Source organism: Dictyostelium purpureum (genome assembly GCF_000190715.1).
Source record: "Dictyostelium purpureum unplaced genomic scaffold DICPUscaffold_333, whole genome shotgun sequence".
Lineage (NCBI taxonomy): Eukaryota > Evosea > Eumycetozoa > Dictyosteliales > Dictyosteliaceae > Dictyostelium > Dictyostelium purpureum.
This window is the reverse complement of record NW_003519669.1, coordinates 1-18,761: the sequence shown is the minus strand read 5'-3', so window position 1 is coordinate 18,761 and position 18,761 is coordinate 1. Positions and strand designations below refer to the sequence as shown.

At 24.1% G+C, this 18,761-nt stretch overlaps 5 protein-coding genes across 5 annotated transcripts; 2 read left to right on the top strand and 3 right to left on the bottom strand.

The window, feature by feature from the left end:
• The first annotated feature begins 304 nt into the window (after positions 1 to 304).
• On the top strand, positions 305 to 1,789 carry DICPUDRAFT_99296 (uncharacterized protein). Its single transcript, XM_003292263.1, has 5 exons — positions 305 to 444; positions 658 to 775; positions 869 to 946; positions 1,113 to 1,418; positions 1,486 to 1,789. The coding sequence occupies exons 1-5, from the start codon at positions 350 to 352 to the stop codon at positions 1,732 to 1,734; spliced, it is 846 nt and encodes a 281-aa protein (XP_003292311.1). The 5' UTR covers positions 305 to 349; the 3' UTR covers positions 1,735 to 1,789.
• A 137-nt stretch (positions 1,790 to 1,926) lies between these two features.
• Positions 1,927 to 3,914, bottom strand: DICPUDRAFT_99295 (uncharacterized protein). Its single transcript, XM_003292260.1, has 3 exons — positions 3,745 to 3,914; positions 3,092 to 3,511; positions 1,927 to 3,015 (listed from the first exon to the last, which is right to left on the bottom strand). Exons 2-3 carry the CDS (start codon positions 3,390 to 3,392, stop codon positions 2,171 to 2,173), a joined length of 1,146 nt encoding a protein of 381 aa, XP_003292308.1. The 5' UTR covers positions 3,393 to 3,511; positions 3,745 to 3,914; the 3' UTR covers positions 1,927 to 2,170.
• A 2,370-nt stretch (positions 3,915 to 6,284) lies between these two features.
• DICPUDRAFT_95570 (uncharacterized protein) lies at positions 6,285 to 8,935 on the bottom strand. The gene is made up of 3 exons (XM_003292259.1): positions 7,578 to 8,935; positions 7,185 to 7,482; positions 6,285 to 7,082 (listed from the first exon to the last, which is right to left on the bottom strand). The coding sequence occupies exons 1-3, from the start codon at positions 8,476 to 8,478 to the stop codon at positions 6,362 to 6,364; spliced, it is 1,920 nt and encodes a 639-aa protein (XP_003292307.1). The 5' UTR covers positions 8,479 to 8,935; the 3' UTR covers positions 6,285 to 6,361.
• A 740-nt stretch (positions 8,936 to 9,675) lies between these two features.
• DICPUDRAFT_157009 (uncharacterized protein) lies at positions 9,676 to 12,053 on the top strand (the record flags this gene model as incomplete). The annotated part of the gene is made up of 4 exons (XM_003292262.1): positions 9,676 to 9,838; positions 9,912 to 11,441; positions 11,507 to 11,799; positions 11,874 to 12,053. The coding sequence occupies 4 exons, from the start codon at positions 9,676 to 9,678 to the stop codon at positions 12,051 to 12,053; spliced, it is 2,166 nt and encodes a 721-aa protein (XP_003292310.1).
• A 147-nt stretch (positions 12,054 to 12,200) lies between these two features.
• ABCG17 (uncharacterized protein) lies at positions 12,201 to 17,287 on the bottom strand (the record flags this gene model as incomplete). The annotated part of the gene is made up of 11 exons (XM_003292258.1): positions 12,201 to 12,784; positions 12,856 to 13,708; positions 13,785 to 14,425; positions 14,495 to 14,796; positions 14,869 to 14,917; positions 14,984 to 15,416; positions 15,484 to 15,920; positions 15,999 to 16,257; positions 16,340 to 16,742; positions 16,808 to 16,890; positions 16,955 to 17,287. The coding sequence occupies 11 exons, from the start codon at positions 17,285 to 17,287 to the stop codon at positions 12,201 to 12,203; spliced, it is 4,377 nt and encodes a 1,458-aa protein (XP_003292306.1).
• Positions 17,288 to 18,761: the final 1,474 nt, after the last annotated feature.

The following is an 18,761-nucleotide window of genomic DNA, read 5'->3' as shown; positions in this document are numbered from 1 at the left end:
TTTTTTTAAAAATATTTTTGTTTATTATCACTTATTAGTTTTTTTCAATCAAATATAAATATATAAAGTATGTTTTAAATAAATTATTGATCATCATTTTTTGATGTATAAAAATAAATAAAAATCACATCTATTTACATATAAAAATCATTATCTAATTATATTATTATCATTTAGAAAAAGAAACTAATTTTTTTATTTTTTACTTTTTTTTTTATTTTTTTTTTTTAAAAAAATTTTTTTAAAATTTTTTAATTTTTTTTTAAAATTTTTTTAAATTTTTTTTTTTGTTTTTATTGTGCATAATAGTAATATATATTAATTTTAAAAATATATACATAATATAAAAATGAAAGCCGCCATCATTTTTATTTTATTCAATATTCTTTTAGGTGTTGTTTTATCTACATATGTTCCAATTTTAGGTTGGAGCTCACAAGAAAAGTATGGAGAAATAATATAATACTATAGGAAATAATTGTATAGCGAAAATATGTTATAAAATTTAAAAATAGAATAGAATATAGAAAAAATAAAATACAATTTTTACTTTTTATAATAATAATAGTTATATAGGATTTTTTGGAATAGTATTCTTTTATAATTATAGTTTTTCACAAAATAGAATATTAATTTTTTTATAAACTTTTTTTATAGATTATTTAAAAAAACACATATTTCACATAAATATAACCAAGATCAATTTAAAAATTTAATTCAATCAATTGTCGATGAAAATAATGTCGAAACTTTAACTATTTTTGTTGAACCAAAAGTAAGATTATAATTTAAACAAAACGAAAAAGCAGTATATATAGAAAAGTATTGGATTGATATTAATATTATATTTTATTTATTACTATTTTAGCTCCGTACAGATCAATTATCAAATATTATTGAATCATATTCATCACACAACAATGGTGGTGAATTCAAATCATTAATGGTAAGATACACTCATTCGTTCATTTTTTTATTTGTTTTTTTTTAATATTTTATTTTTTAAAAAAATTAAGATTATTAAATAAAAATAAATAAAAAAATCCACCAGGTTTATTAAATTGTTTTTTTTAAAAAAATTAAAATCTAATTTAAATTCTTTAATTTTACAGAAATCATTCGAAAAATCAAAATCAAGTGTTTATATTCCATATTCATTAGGTGGTGTTTCAAAAATCCTTAGTGAAATTAAAGGTTCAATTTTAGTTTATGGTCAAGCTGAAATTAAAGGTGCTAAACAAATTAATGAATTATCAGAAATTAGATCAACCTTATCAAATGGTAAAGTTGATATTGTTGTTGTTGTTCTTGACAAAAATCAAGATGAAACTATTAGAAAAGTTGAATCAATCGTCGAAAAATCATCTTTCGCCTCATTCTTCACTGCTGAATCTGCCCAAGAATTCAACATTCAAGAAGTAAGTAAATTTAACAATGAATATTTTTATATCAAAATATTAATGTTTTTTTTTAAAAATAATAAAGAACTACGTTAAACAAATGTCAGAATCAAAAGTTGTAACCAAAGAAACCATCAATAACAACCCAGATCTCGAAGCCTCCAGCGAAGTTCCAACCCATCATAAATACTTTAACTTTTTCACTGGTCCAGTTCTTGAATCTTACTTAATTGTAGGTATCTTATTAGCCATTTTATTCACTGGTCTCTGCTGTATTACTGATTTACAAGTCCCAGATCGTTGTGAAGTTGCACCAAAACAAAAACTTCTTTAAATTTCAAAAATATATTTAAAATTGCTTGTTTTTTAAAAAAAAATATATAATAAACAAAAAAAAAATACAAAAAAAAAATTATAATATAAAAAAAATACAAAACTATTTTTATTTAAAAGTAAAATGATTTACTTTAGTTTATTTATTTGTTAGAAAATTATTAAAACATTTAGCGCAAAAAAAAAAAGTTTTCATTGTTTTTAAAATAATTTAAAAGTACATTTTTATTATTATTATTTATATAATACAGGTGTTTTGCTTTTTTTTTTTTGTTTTTTTTTATGGATAGATTCGACATATGTTTTTTTTTTCTAGTTTGTTTTTTTTATAGATTTTTTTAATAAATGTATTAATTGTTTTTTTTTTTCTTTTTAAATTTAATATTATTATTTTTTAAAAAAAAAAATATTTGTATATATATTAAAATTTTATATTATTAATTATTTCCGTTTCCATTTGTTGAAGAAGAAATTTGAATACCTTTGCCTTTATCATTTTCATCAGAGGATGAGGATGATGATGAAGTTGAGCAACCAGCATCATTTGGTAAGCCATAGTTATTATCATTATTATTTTGAGCATGATTAACACCTTCTAAAGAACATTGTTCCATATCAGAGTAGTTTGGTAACTCAACTTCTGTACCACCAGTCTTACCAGAGGTACCACGACTTGAACTGTATGGAGATGGATTGTTATTGTTTTTATTCTTTTCTAATTTCTTTTGTACATCGGTAAAGTAACCAAAGAAGGTGAAGATAGAAAGGATTTTAGCACCAAAGTAACGCCACATTAATGGATTGTTGTAGATAAAAGTAACAGAGGCCCAGAAACCATGTGATACTGAAAGATAGGTATGGAGACAAGTAATAGCTGGTGGGTATTTATCAAGACCATTTAAGATACGATTTACTACAGCAAACATCCAACAGACAAGGAAAACAATAATGTAATTGATTAATTTGAATTGATAGGTTAAATGTTTTTCCTTATTATCTGAAACACCATTGTGAATTACAACGTAGGTATATCTTGAAGTGAGACCGACTAAAATAGCTGAAATAGCCCAAATTCCTAAGAAAGGACCATAGAATAAACCGAAACGGTAACCAGTATAGCTATTACCAATCCAACACCAAGCACCAGTGAATTCTACTGTATCTTTGGCAAGCATAATAATTGCTGAAATTAATGGTAAACCCCAACATAACATGTAGTAATATTTTTCGAATCTTTCTGGTTCTGGCTCTCTTTTAACAATTAACATATAAATACTAATAGCTGTATAAAAGAATTATATTATTAGCGATACTGTTTTTTTTTTTTGAAAATAGGATTAAATTATTTTTATATTTACCTAAACATAAAGTCCATAACCAACAAGCAAAACTACCATAGGTAATTACAATAGCATATAAATAACATGGGAAACCACCATTTTTAGCAGTATTTGTTAAAGTTAAAACAGTTGAAGGAAAATCTTTACAAAATGAAGTGGCACAGAAACAAGCAATTACTTTGGTTACATGATTACGTAAAAGTTTTAATCTCCAGAAACCTACAAGTACTGCTAAACAACCCAACATCGAAGTGAAATCAGCAAATAATAATAAAACTAAATTTGCATCGTTGGCTGGTACACCTGTTAATAAACCCATTTTCTTTTTTATTTATTATTTAAATATATATTTAAAATATTGTACAGTATTGATTATATAGATATTAAATGAAGTGATTCGAAAAGATATATTTTATCTCTTTTTTTTAATTAATTTTTCTGTATAGATTTAAAAAAAAAAAAGCATTTATTAGTAAATTGATTTATTTGTTTTATTTTATTAATTTATTTTATAAAATGAAAAAAGTTTCTATTATTATTATTTAATTAAATTCTATAATTAATTTTAAAAAAAAAAATGAGATGAAAATTTTAATAAAATTGTTTTTTTGTAAAGTGTCAATTAAGTTTTTTTTATTTTTTTTTTTATTTTTTTTTTGATTTATAATCACCTTTTATCTCGATGAAAAAAAAACTATATTATTTAAAAACAATCTACAATTTATAATAATAGTATAGATATAAAAATAAATGTGATTCTTAAATTTATAAAAACTATAATTAATTTTGTATAAAAAAAATAATAATAATAAATAAAAAAAATAAAAAAATTTATATTTAGAGATTATAAAAAAAATATTAAACAATAAGCTATTTTTTTTTTTTGAAATATGTGGTGATGTTTTTTAATTTTAAATAAAAAACAACATACGTTAGAAAAACAATTGTATTTTTGTGTGTTTTTGTGTGTTTTGTGAGGTGAATATATTTTTATTTCATATTATTACCCCCACCAAGACTTAATTTCCCCCCCAATAAAAAACAACACATACACAAACAAAAAAATTTCAAAAAATAAAGTTTAACTATGTGTGTGAATATTTTTAAAATAAAAAATATTTTAAAAAAATAGGGATGGGTTTAAAAAAAATTCTAAAAATTGCACAACCTCCACTAAATAACATTATAAATGTTTAATCATATAATTGATGAAAAAAAAAATAAAAAAAAAAGAGTCATTTATGATTATATATTGAATTATTAATTAATGTGAGTTATATAATTGAAAAAAAAAAAAAAAAAAGTGATTTATCTGTGATTAAATGGAAAAATCGATTGATCTAATAAAATTAAATATAAAAAAAATATATATATATATCCTAAATTTAAAAGAATAAACATTGGTGAGAACTTGGAAAAACAATAAAATTAAGTGAATTCTATTTGAGTTTTAATTTATTTTTATTATATTTTATATATTTTATATTTAAATATTAAAATTTACCTTTAAAACTATTTTAGATTAGCGCCTGATATAAAACAATTTTAAAAAACGAAATATGAAAAATAAATTAGAATTTTTTTTTATTTAGAATTTAGATATAGAATATTATAATAATTTGTGTTACAAAAAAAAAAACAAATAAACTATAAATATTTGAATATGAAAAAAAAAATTATTTATAATAATGATACGAAATGAGAAAACAAAAAAAAATGATTTAAAATAAATAACTATTTTTTTTCAAAATAAATAAAAAAAAAAAAATAAATGAAAAAAAAAAAAAAAATATATAATTATAAAATTGATTGTATCTCGCAGGAGATTTTCCAATCAATATTGATTTTTTATTTTTATTATTTTTTTTTTTTTTTTTTCAAAATTTTTTTTTTTTTTTGTGACCTTTCAAATCTACACATATTCAAATTTTTTATAAATAAATTTATATTTTTATAATTCTTGTGGTGTTACCCTCATAGGCAATTTTTTTGTAATATGAATATATGCATGTGAAATTTGTTTTTTGTAATATGAAGTGTGTATGTGTGTGTGTGTGTGTATGTGTGTGTATGTGTGGTAGATGTGTGTGTATTTATTTTTTTTATTTTTCTTCAAACACTCTAACAATCAAAATATTTTGTGGTGTTAAAATAACTATAAGGTGGTTTGAGCCAAAATTGTTGTAATTTTTTTTTATCAACCCACGAGTTGATATTATTGCGACCTGCAAATTATTATTGAAAAAAAAAAGAAAAAAAATAAAAAATAAAATAATAAAAAAAAAACTCATCAAAGGCGAGATTTTTTGCATGATGGTATTCATTTCTTTTTCTTTTTTTTTTTTTTTTTCTTGTGAGTTTTATAATAACGAATAAAATAGTTTCCACTTTATTTTATTATTTTTTTTATTTTTTGTTATTTTTTTTATTTTTTTTTAAATTGATTATATTTATATATAAACTCTCATCAGCAGATTAAATCACATTACAATTTAATTTTTTGTTTATCACTTATAAAATTTATAAAAAGAACTGAATGGGCTTTTTTTAGATTAAATTGATTCAAATTAATTATTAACCTATTTTTAAATTTTTTTTTATTATCAAATTACAATTGTATTTTTTTTTTTTTTTTATTTTTTTTTTTTATTATTGATTTAAAATTTTAAATTAAGGTGGTGTTACTAATTTTAAATTGTTTAAAAAAATATTAATTTTAAAATCTATAAATATTGAAACAGGGGCTTAATTACTTGAAAATAATTCAAAAATCCTTCGTATAAAGCTTAAATATTAATAATAAAAAAAATATATCCTATTATTAAAAAAGTTGTAATATGAAAAAGTGTCATGCAAAAAATAGAATGAAAGGTGCTCATGTCACGAAAATAATATAAAAAAATTATTAACCCCACTCTTTAAACATCAAAAGTGTTTAATTAAATGATTATTTTATTTATTTTTTTATAATAAAATTTTTTATGATTATATAGAGATAATATATTATTTATTATTTGAAAAACATATGATTGATGATGGTTATAAACTATTTTTTTTTTTTTTCTTTTTTCTTTTCCCAAACAAAAAAAATCGAAAAAAAAAAAAAAAAAATTTGATTTAAAAAGGATGGGTTTTTTAAAAAAGGTTGATTTTAGGATTATTTTAAAAAAAATTGAACCATCCCAAAAATTTTTTAAACTTTTTTTTTTTTATAATTTTTTTTTTTATTTTTTTTATTTTTTTTTTTATTATTATTTAAATAAGTTATTACTGTTATTGTTATTTTTATTAATTATCTTGACTTTTTGGGAGTGGAACTATATAGCTATTCCATAGTTGTGTATTCATTCTATATTCATTTTCAATTTCGGCTAATCTTCTAACAATATCGCTGCAAGTTGGTCTATTTTCTGAAGAAGGGTCCCAACAATCTTGAATTAATTGTGAAAAAGAAACAGGACATGCTTTTGGAATAGTGGGTCTAAGGTTCCTTTTTGCGGTTTGAATGATAATTTGGAAATCGTGTTGTAAATTTTTAAATTCTGAAAAAGGTCTTTCATATCTACCATTTATACATCTAGTGACCAATTCCCAAAGAATCATACCCATTGAATAGACATCGGATCTGGCTGAAAATTGTTCTCCAAAATAAACCTCTGGTGCACAGTAGGCAAAGGTGCCTCTCATCTTTACCAATGTTTCTAAATTTGAACCTGTATTGAAACGACTTAAACCAAAATCGCAAACTTTAACTTCCCATTTATCGTTGACCAAAAGATTTAAGGACTTTAAATCTCTGTGAACAATCATTGGCTCCCACATGTGGAGGCATGCTATACCTCTTGCAGCTTCGGTGGCAAATCTAAAGGTTTTATCCCAACCAATATCTAATTTTTCGTCGTTCATTACATGATATAAACTTCCTCTAATGCAATTTTCCATAACCATACAAAGTTTTGGCTGTAATACTGCTCCATAAAAATGTACAACATGCTTTGATCTTATAGCACTGTAAATATATTGATAAAATAATGAGTTAGTTTTAATATTTTTTTATTTCCCTTAGGTGGCAAGCAAAAAAGGCTCAATCAAAAATATAAATTATAGTTACCTCATGATTTGGAATTCTTTCTTAAATTCATCTATTTCTCTCGCTTCTGTCATTGATTTTAATACTTTAATTGCAACTTCTTTACCTTTATAGAGACCTTTATAAACTTTACCTGAACTTCCTGAACCTAATTTATCGGTATATTCCAACTCTTCATGTTTTATAATATTTACTTCACCTATGTGTCTTAATGTGTGTAATGAATGTCTAAGACCAGAGATATCAGGGGTATCGGGTGGTGATGGATCCTCTTCAGCTATAACTTCTGGTGTCTTTGGTTTCTTTTCTTTATTTTCATCTAAATAAAATAAAATTTTATAAGTATAAATTATAATAGTTTTTAAATTTTTTATATAATAATAATAATAATAATAATAATATATAATAACATACTTGCTAAATTGGTAATAAGTTTTATAATTCTTAATCTATGACCTTTTGAAAAGCCCATTTTATCGACCATTGCTTCATTCATTTCACTAATTTCGTCATAAAATATTTCTTCTTTTAAGAAAGCATCTTTATATTGTTCTAAATCGTGCTCTTGTAACCATTGGAAAAGAACTTTATATTTTTTAATACGTGCAATCATTTCTTTTGAACCCTCATCGATGGCCAATTCATATGGAGTCTTTTTATCTTTGGTACCGACGAAATCGACATCAGCACCAGCCTTTAATAAAACAGATACCAAATCTTCACGACCTAAACGAACGGCATAATGGAGTGGAGACTCTTGATTCATTGTTACTAAATTTACATTTGCACCATTCTTTAAGAGTAAGTTAACTAAAATGAGACGTACATAGTTATTAAAGATCGCCTTGTGTAATGGAGTTTCCCCATTCTTATTTTGAGCATTTACATTGACACCCTTTTGAATGAAAAGTTGGAATGGCTCTTGACAACTTGGATATTTAAATTTTTGACAAAAATAATGGATTGGAGTATTGTAGTCTTCATTTTGAACATCGACATTAATATTATCATACTGTAATAATTTCATGAGAATCTTATCTTCATAGTAGACTGCTTGGTGAAGTGCTGTAAAACCATTCTTGTCTCTGTTGTTGATGTCAGCTTTTAGTGTGATACAAAGTTGTAAAAGGAGATCTAATATCTCTTCATTATTATTCTTTACTGCTGCTGTAATTGGTGATTGTCCAAATCCATCGAATGCAACAATATTTTGTCTAGTAATTCTCTTCTTACTATGAAGTTTTCTTACTTTATTTATATCATTTTGTTCAATTGCTACAATTAACTCTTGACTAAATGTTTGAGTTGTTGTCATTATTTATAATTATATATTTAATTTTAAAACTATATTATTTTTATTTTTATTATTATTTTTATTATTATTTTATTTAAAAAACAATATTATTATTGTTAAAATATTATTACAAAAAAAAAAAGATTATAATTATTGTTGTATATACAATTTTAAATTAAATTAAAAATTAATTAATTCAAAGCTATTATAATAATTATTACTAACAGTATTTAAAATAATATATTTGATTATTGAAACTATTTAATTTATATAAATGAAAAAAGAAAAAAAAGGAATTTCTTATTAATTAGATTATAATTGTTGTTTTTTTTTATTTTTTTATTTTTTTATTATTTGTTGCACATAAATAAATATATATTTTAAAAAAAAAAAAAATTTTATCTATCTCTAATATTATTATTCTTTTTATTATTTTACTAATTATATAAAGAAAGGATATTATATAGCTTTTATATTAATAAACAAATAAACAAACAAAAATGATATATAAAATTTAGTGTGGGTGTGTGATGATAATTTTAAAAAAAAATAAATAAATTGAAAAAAAAATCAAAAAAAAAAAAAAAAAAAAAATTTTTAAAAAAAAATTAAAAATAAATATCTTTTTTTAAAAAAAAAAAAAAAAAAAAATATAAATAAATATATCCAATTAATATTTTAAATTATATTCAAATTATTAAATAAGGGGGTTCCCTTTTCCCTCTTTTATTTTTTGTTTTTTTTTTTTTTTTTTTTTTTTTCTTTTTAGTTTTTACTTTTTTACTTTTTTTTTTTTTAAAACAATGTATACTTGGCTATTTAATAAAAAATAAAAAAGAAAATTTGGGGAGAATGAGGCCAAAAAAAAAGTTAGAGGGGCTTGAGTTAGAGGTAATTGATTATATAAACTGATAATTTATTAATAACAAAGAATAACTTTTATCCATAATTAAAAAAAAAAAAAAAATTAAATTTTTTATTTTTCAAAAAATTTAATTTTTAAAAATTTTTATTTTTTTTTTCATTTTTTTTTCATTTTTTTATTTCTTTTTTTTCAAAATTTTAAATTTTTTAAACGACTAAAATTTAATTTAATATCTTCAATTCTATTTACATTTATAAATAAACATAAAGCATAGAATAATAGATTGAAAGATTAGAGAAATAATTATAATAATAAAAATATAAATACAATACAAAATCAAAAAACAATTAAAAATGGATGGGAAAGAAAGACCAGCAGGTACACCAGGTAGAAAACCTGGAACATTAAATTCAATTCCAACACCATATGATCAACTCCCACCAATCGAATCATTAAATCCAGATAATTTAAAAGATTTAGATAAACACAAGTTACAATTATATTTAAAAAATCATAGTATGTGTAAAAAAATTAAAAATAATTAATTCAATTTCCTATTATCTTTCTAATTATTATAATAATTTTTTAGATATTGTTCCAGCATCAACAAAACCAGAAATGAAAAAACAAATGAGGACTCTTATTCATTCAATAACAAATAAAGAAGCTTCAGCAACACAACCAGGACAAGTTGGTCAACAACCCCCAACCATATTTCCTCATCCACCACCACAAATATCAACACAACCAGGTCAACCACAAACACCAATTCCCGGTATTAATCCAATGGGTATGCCATATAATCCATTATTTGCAACCCAAGGTCATCACCCAACTTCATCACAACAAATTCCTTCATCACAATTTCCAGGTGCAACTACAGTGCAACAACAAATTCAACAACAATTATTCGCACAAGCTCAAGCACAAAACCAAGCACAATTACTCCAACAACAACTTTATGCACAGGCTCAGGCACAAGCTGCAATTCAGGCACAATTAATTCAACAACAATTATTACAACAACAACAACAACAACAAGCTTTAGCAGAGATTCAACGTCAAAGAGAGTTTGAATTTCAATTACAAAGACAACAGCAACAACAGCAACAACAATTAGAACAACAACAACAACAAGCTCAACAATTATTATTACAGCAAAAGGCTCAACAACAAGCTCAACAACCAATCCAACAATCGTCAGCCTCTCAGCAAGCACCTCAAACCCCAAAAAATATTAATAATATCAATAACAATAATATTACAAATAGTAATAAAAGATTAAAAACCGAAACTGGTAGAGTATCACCACCAGCATCACCTAGATCCTCAAGAGATGTTGCTGCGCAACAAGCTGGTGAACAATGTACAGAATGTAAAGCAAAAAAAGCAAATAAAGAGTGTAATAATAAAAGATGTAGAGGTTGTTGTATTAGATATATGATTGAAAAGAAATCGGATATATGTTACCTTCATTTAAGAGATGAATCTAGAAGACCAAGAATTAAAGACCCAGCCCAAACCGAAGTAATTGCTGAGCTCATTGCACAAGCACAAAGAGAAGCTGCTGCCAGTGGTAACCCATTAACTGGTGGTAGTAAAGAGAACTCTCAAGCAAATACTCCAAGTACTACTACACCAACACTTTCCAGTAGAACCGGTACACCAATGTTGGATCAATCACCAAATTTATTATTGGAGGATGATAACAACCAAACAAATCCACAACAAACTCCACAAACCCAACAACAGCAGCAACAAATTCCTCAAGCTCAACAACAACAACAAACTCAACTACCATCAGGCCAGGCATCACAACCCCAACAAGAAATTCAACATAATAAAAATGATTCATTTGGTAGAAAAATTCAATCATACTATAATAACTATTATATTGGTGTCCAAGCACAGGTTGCAGCATGTTCAAATCCAAAACGTTTATCACCATCCAAGGATGATAGATATTCATTCTTTTCATGTTATCACTGTGATAAAGTAGTTAGTGTTAATGGTTTTCACTTATGGAGACATATTCAAACTGAACACAAGGAAGATTTCTTCAAATTTGTTAAAGAGTGTATGAAAACTGATACAAGTAGTTTGTTTGATAATAATAGTAGTAAGTATCTTCTTTAGGGAATTGTATTTATAAAAAGGTTATACTAATTAGAAATTTTTTAATAGGTATATATAATAGCACAAAACAAAAAACAACAGAAAGATTTAATTTAACAGTTCAATGGTTAGAAGAATTGTTTTCACCAACTCCATCGCCAGATATTCAAGATAAAGAATTTTTCAAACAAAGAATGACAATGTTACTAGATTTTGAATCAAGATTAAATGAACTTATAGATTCTTTTGATAAACGTATTGACCCAGAAACATCAAAATTCTCAATTTTAGAAACATTTTTAAAAGACTCAGAAACCTTTCATAAATATTATGATGGTTTATCAAATATAAACAATAACGAGGTATGATATTTTACAAAGATTTATTAAACATTATTTTGTTTTTTTATACTAACTATTTTTTTTCTAATAAATAGGAATTGGAAGATTTAATCTCTAAATATGAAAATGAAAAAGATGTACATTTTGAACAAAGACCCTTATTAATTACACCATACCAACCATCACTAAACCAAGACGGAAAGAGAAAGGCGGCTTTTGAAATTATTGAAAATGATCCAACTAATACAAATTCTTTCAGTTACCACAATTTTTAAATAAATAAATAAATAATTAAAAACTAAAAAACAAAATATTTAAATTTTTTTATAATTACAACTTTTATTATTATAAATAACTAATATTAAGAGCCAATATTTTATTTTTTTTAAGTTTAAATGAACTTTTTTATTTATTTTATTAAATTATCTAATTTGTTTTCTGGTTAAATAAACAAAGAAGAGAACAGCTAATATATTGAATCCCCAATAAGCACATAAGATACCAAAGTTTCTCCAACGATGAGCATAGTCAAATTGTAATTCATTTTCGTAATAGTCAGCACCATTTTTATAAATACAATAACCACATTCGTTTGTGCTATTGTTAATTGATGTTACATATCCGGTTGTAGCTGGGTTTGAAATGAATGGTTCTGAGTAGGTTTCACAAGTCATTCCTTCAGGAGCGGTAAATTTAACAAGATCTTGAGGGCTACAAATTACTTTGATTGGTTCTAAAACAGTTGTAATAAATCCTTCAAGGAAGTAACCAGCTGGGTTGAGTGGATATAACCAGCCGCTAAAAAACTTGGACATTTGTGGTGGTGGAACTAAAACACCGCATAAAAGGAAAATATAAATTAAAACAATTGGAAGAACAGCCATAGAGATAGCAATATTGACACATGCGGCACCTAATGCTTGAGCAAATGCAACAATATTAACACTAAATAATGTGTGAATTAACCAAAGATAAAAATCTTTACTTGCAACACCAGTTTGTAAACCTAAAATATAAAATATAAAATTCAAATTAATATAGTGCAAAATAAAATTAAAAATTTGATTTAAAACATACCAGCTGTCCAAAAACTAGTAACAAAGAAAAGAGTTGATGATATGATGACATATGGGATTTCAACAACAACCATACCAAGGGAAAATGCATGCCAAGAGTAATATTTACTTGCAAAATCTCTTTTGAAGTATTCTTTTTGAATAAAGAATTGTGGTAAAACTAAATAAATTAAGAGAACTGAGAGAATCATACCTTCCCAACACATGAAAATACGTTGATTCATATCTGATGAAGAAACTTGACCATCGAGACCATAGAAAGTAAAACCAACGATTAAGCCAGAGATAATCGATTGTGAGAATGAACCAATTGAATAGAATGGATCTCTCCACCAGATAAGGTTTAGACGTTTATAAACTTCAAAAAATTGAGTGAGGAAGGAGGTGGCAAATTCTCTTGGTTGAGCTTCTTTTTTACCAGAGTTTTCAGAATAGTAGTATTTGGCTAATTCTTCTGGGGTTTTTAATAATTGAAGTTCTTGTTGAATACTTTGATATTCTGGTGATTGGGTCCATGCGACTGGCCAGTCAACATCAGTTTTACCATGAACACCTGCACCAATACATTCTAGCATATATTCAGCTGGATTTTCGTCATCCATCATTGGACGAGCACCATTACGTTGTAAAAATCCTGATAAAGTTGCTGATTTTTTACCAATATCACCAAAGTAAACAGTTTTACCACCACGAGCTAATAATAATAAACGATCAAAATGTTCAAATAATACACTTGATGGTTGATGAATTGTACAAACCAATGGCATTCCAGCATCTGCAAGTTTACGGAGGAACTTAATAATATTATAAGATGATTGAGCATCGAGACCAGAGGTTGGTTCATCGAGGAAAAGCTATAATATTAATTATTAAATGAAAGTTAATATAATTTTTATAAGAATGAGAGTTTTATAAATTAAAAAAACTTACAATATGTGGTTTAGCAACTAACTCGAGACCAATTGTTAAACGCTTTCTTTCTTCAACTGATATACCAACACCAGTATCTAAATTTCCAACCAAGGCATCACCCAAATGTTTCATTTCCATCATTTCTAAAACATGCTCAACATAAGCAAATTTTTCTTCCACTGGAATTGATGGATCTTGACGAAGTTTAGCAGAGAATCTAAGAGCTTCACGAACAGTTAAACCTGGGTTATGAACATCCATTTGTTCAACATAACCAGTAATACGTTCAAAGTCAATCTCTAATGTTTTACCATTTAAAAGAGAAATACCCTCTACATGTCCAATTGTTTTTCTTTTTGCCAATACATCTAACAAAGTGGTTTTACCAGCACCGCTAGAGCCCATTAAAGCAGTCATTTGACCTGGTTTGATCCAACCCATAACATTATCTAATAATAATCTTTCTCCACCTTGAACAGGAACTGTATAATTAATCTTTTCCCAAGTAAAGATACCGCCAACCATCTTTAAAGTATCTTTCATATTGCTTGTAGCTTCTTGAACAATTTTATTTTGTAATTTCTCTTCTTCAACATCATTAAGCTTTGGTGCTTTTCCCTTTTTATAAACTTTGTGAGTGTAACCGCCGGATGTCCAATCTATTAATTTTATAAATATTATTAGAATTAAATTTAAATATTTAAATATTAAAATAACTTAATACATACCAAAAAATTCAATTGCAAAAACATTCAATGCAATATAGAATAACCATAATAAATAAATGGCAATAACGTCAATAGCTTTTTCTGAAGCTTTGAATTGGAAAGCATTATAGATATAATCTTCACCACGAACAGTTAATTCACCTTCTATGGCACCTGGGGTTGGACAAATTCTATGGGTACTATTTGGATACAAGAAATCATTGCCTGGAATAGCATTTGAATCACATGGGAAACTTTGACCTTCTAATTCATTAATCATTAATGCTTTGAAACCATAACCAAGTGGATTGACCCAAAAGAACCTTAATAAGAAAATAATATTTTAGTAAAAAATTTAAATAAACAAATTAAAATAATTTTAAAAATAAACTTACCATTTAAACCATGGGTGCATTTTATCATAAGGAATAGTATAACCGAAATCTATTATTATTAAATGAAATTAATAAAATGAAAATAATAAATAGCTGATAATTAAAAGATACCTACAATTAACCATAAAAATGAAAACAAAGTTCATTAAATTTTGAGCAGTAAAGAGGGATGGAGTAAAATTTGCAAATGCCCTAAATAGAGCACCACTTGATAATGAAACACCAACCAAAGTGAAGCTGAAAATGAAGAATTTGGCGGCATTATATTCTAAACCATACATGAAATAAGAAATAATTGAATGGAGGAAAACTTGAAAAAGTGCAAATGGAATATCAACAAAAATTTGAGATAAAAAGAAAGCAGCTGGTCTATATAATGCATAACTCTTGTGCTTCAATAAAATACGACGACCAGTAAATGAGTTGATTAATTCCTTTTGAGTAAGGATGCAATTGAAAATGATTGATGAGAAAATAGCTCCTCCTCTGGTAAACAAACCATTTACACTCTTTTCTTGTTGAAAGAAAATACCACCATAAATAAAACTCTGCAATTAAAATAATAAAATTAATAAATAATCAATAGATTTTATAAAAACTAAATTTTTAACCTACTTGAATAATGACTGTTAAAAGACCTGTTACCAATGTAAACTTATCTCCATATACCAAGAGAAACTGTCTGTTAGTTAAAGCCCAAATTTGACCAATAAAACTAGAACTGTATGGTGATTTCTTTGAAGTGGTTCTACTTTTTTCATTTAAAACCTGTTCCTTAAATTCGATTGATGGTTTTTGTTCCTCGACTCTCTTTTCATAATCATCTTGATCATTTAAAGCTTTAGAATAAAGTTTTGAGTTTTTCCAAGAATTTTCAAAATCTGCTGATGTTTCTGGAACCCTACCTTCAAAACCTGATCTAATAATACGTTCTTGTGGATTAGTAACACCAGTTAAGAAATCTGGTGTTGATTTTCTTGGTTCACAATCAAAACCCAATTCATAAAAATATTGTTTTGCTAAACCAACTGGACCGAAATAAATACAACGACCTTTAAAAAAAATATATAAAAATATTAGAATAGATCCAAAATAAAAATGAACTTTATATAAATTAAATGTATAATTACCTTTATCTAAAATTAAAACTTTATCAAAAAGATTATAAATACTTTCTGAAGCTTGATAAAATGATGCGATTGTAGTTTTATTTAATGTATCTGACATTATTCTTAAAGACTTGGCATAATCAAATGCTGATGCAGCATCAAGACCTCTAGTTGAACAATCCCAACATGTAATTGATGCACCAGAAACCATAGCTTCGGTAATGGTGATTCTTTTACGCTCACCTCCACTTAAACCTCTGATATACTCATTTCCAACCATCTATATATTAAAAAAAAAAAAAAGAAAAAAAAAATTAATATAAATTTAATATTACATTTGTTTTAAGACATAATAAACTTACGGTATCCCTTTGATTAACCAAACCGAACATACCAACTAATAAATCATAAATTTTATTACGAAAATTCTTTTTGGATTCTTCTGGTAAACGTTGTGATGGAGTTTTTAATTTTAAAGTAAAATCTAAAGTTTCTTTTACAGATAAAGTGGGGAAATGGATATCTTCTTCTGGTGTATAAAGTGTTTCACCACGATATTTATTTTTCCAATCAGCTGCTGGAATATTACCATATTTTACTTCACCTTTGACATCAATGTAAGACTCTGTTTGATTTGAAATAACACGAAGAAGGGTACTACAACCAGCACCTGGACGGCCTAAAACTAAAAGCATTTCTCCGTCTTCAACAAACATATTAATATCATTTAAAATATTAAATGTTAAAAATTTATTTTCTTTAAAACTATTAAAAAAAAAAATTAATATTTTTGGGAATTAAATTTAATAAAAAAATAAGAATATACTTACTATTTAAGAGGATTAAATAAATTAAGAATACCTTTAAAAGGTGTTAAATTATCAGCTATGATTGAGCTATCTGCGCCTCGACCCTAATTTAAATAATTTAATTAATATTTAAATTTTTGTAAAAAAAATAAAATAAAATATACTTACAACAACTGTTAAATTTTTTATTGAAACACCCATTTTTTTTGGTTTCCCACCAATTTGAATTTGTTGCCTTTGTGAATTTTCAAAATATTGTCTTAGTTTGAAATACTCCTCCCCTTCGTCAATCCTTTCTCCTAGTTCAATATCTTTATTATGATTATCTAAATTTGAAATAAACTTAATTGATTCATTTTCCAATTGATCTGATATATTATTAAAATTATTTTCTATATTTTCTATATCATTATCATTATCGTTATCGTTGTTGTTATTATTACTATTATTAGTATTTGTATTATTTGAGGAAATTCTTATATTTTGAAAATTATTTTCCATTTTATATTTGTTAAAAAAGTTTTATGTGTTATTAAAAATATTTATAAATTATTTTGAAGTGTTTGAAAAAAAGAATATATTTGAAAATAAATAAAAAAATAAAATAAATATAATAAATAAAAAAAATAAAAAATATAAATAAAAATAAATAAATTAATTATATTTGTATATATGAAAAATAATTAAATTTATTTGTTTTGATTATTTTTGGATTAATAAAATGATAAAAAAATTTTAATTTATACAAAATATTATTTTCACAAATTTTATTTTTGTTGATAAAATCTAAATAAATAATTAAGAAAAGATGACACCTGAAAAATAATTTTGTATTGGCACTCTTAGAAGTGGGTTGAATGCTGGAGTCCGTTCATTTTTTGTGATGAATAATTTTGTAATTACAAAAAAGGAAATGAATCAAAACTATAATTAAAAAATAATATAAAAACAAGTAATTAGGTTAAAATACTTCGCGAATTATTATCACTAGAATATAATTTTTTAAGAAAAATAAAATTTTATTTTTGTTTTATTATTTTAAAATACACCTAGAAATATGAACACCGATATGTTTGTTTTTTTTATAAAGAATGTTCTAAGAATGCGTTTCATTTTTTTTATTTTTTTTTTTTATTTTTTTTTTATTTTTTTTTTATTTTTTTTTTATTTTTTTTATTTTTTTTATTTTTTTAATTTTTATTTAAGTTTTTTTTTTTATTATTTTAATTATTGTATTTTGGTGGTCACAAACATTCTTTATTTAATTTTGGTTAAGAATGCGGATCTTTATTTTTTTACTTTTTGAAAGAAATAAACAAAGTGTTTTGTAAAATTATAAGAAAAAAACGAAAAAGACTATTAAATAGGATTAAAAAAAATGATTAAAAAAAATAAAAAATAATAAAATATAATTTGATTAATTTTGGTGTGTAAAAAAAAAATTTTTTTTATGTATTTATGTGTGTAGTGCTTTTTGTGTATAAATGTAATATGTCAAACTATTAAAAGGTTAATTGAAAACATAAATAAAACCATCATCAATATTTATAATAATTGATTAAATTTATTTTATTCCTGTTATAATTTTTTATAATTCCTTTCAATGATTTTTTAGTATGAAATAATAACTTGTAAAATTTAAAAATAAAAAAATAAAAAAACAAATAATTTTTGAATAGTTTTATAAATTAAAATTTTTTATTTAGGTTGATTTTTGAAAACACTTTTACTTAAATCTGCTAATGCTTTAAAACTGTATGGTTCAGTGACTGCAAGTTCACTTAAAATCTAAATAAAATTTGATTAAAAATTAAAATTAATAAAAGGTTTAAAGGGATATCTATTATTATTTATTATTATTATTATGACTATTAATATTATTATTTATTAATTTCATTAAAAAAGCTTTAAAAATTTTTTTTTTTTTTTTTTTGAAAATTATTATTAAAACCATTTTTATTATTAATCCAAAAAA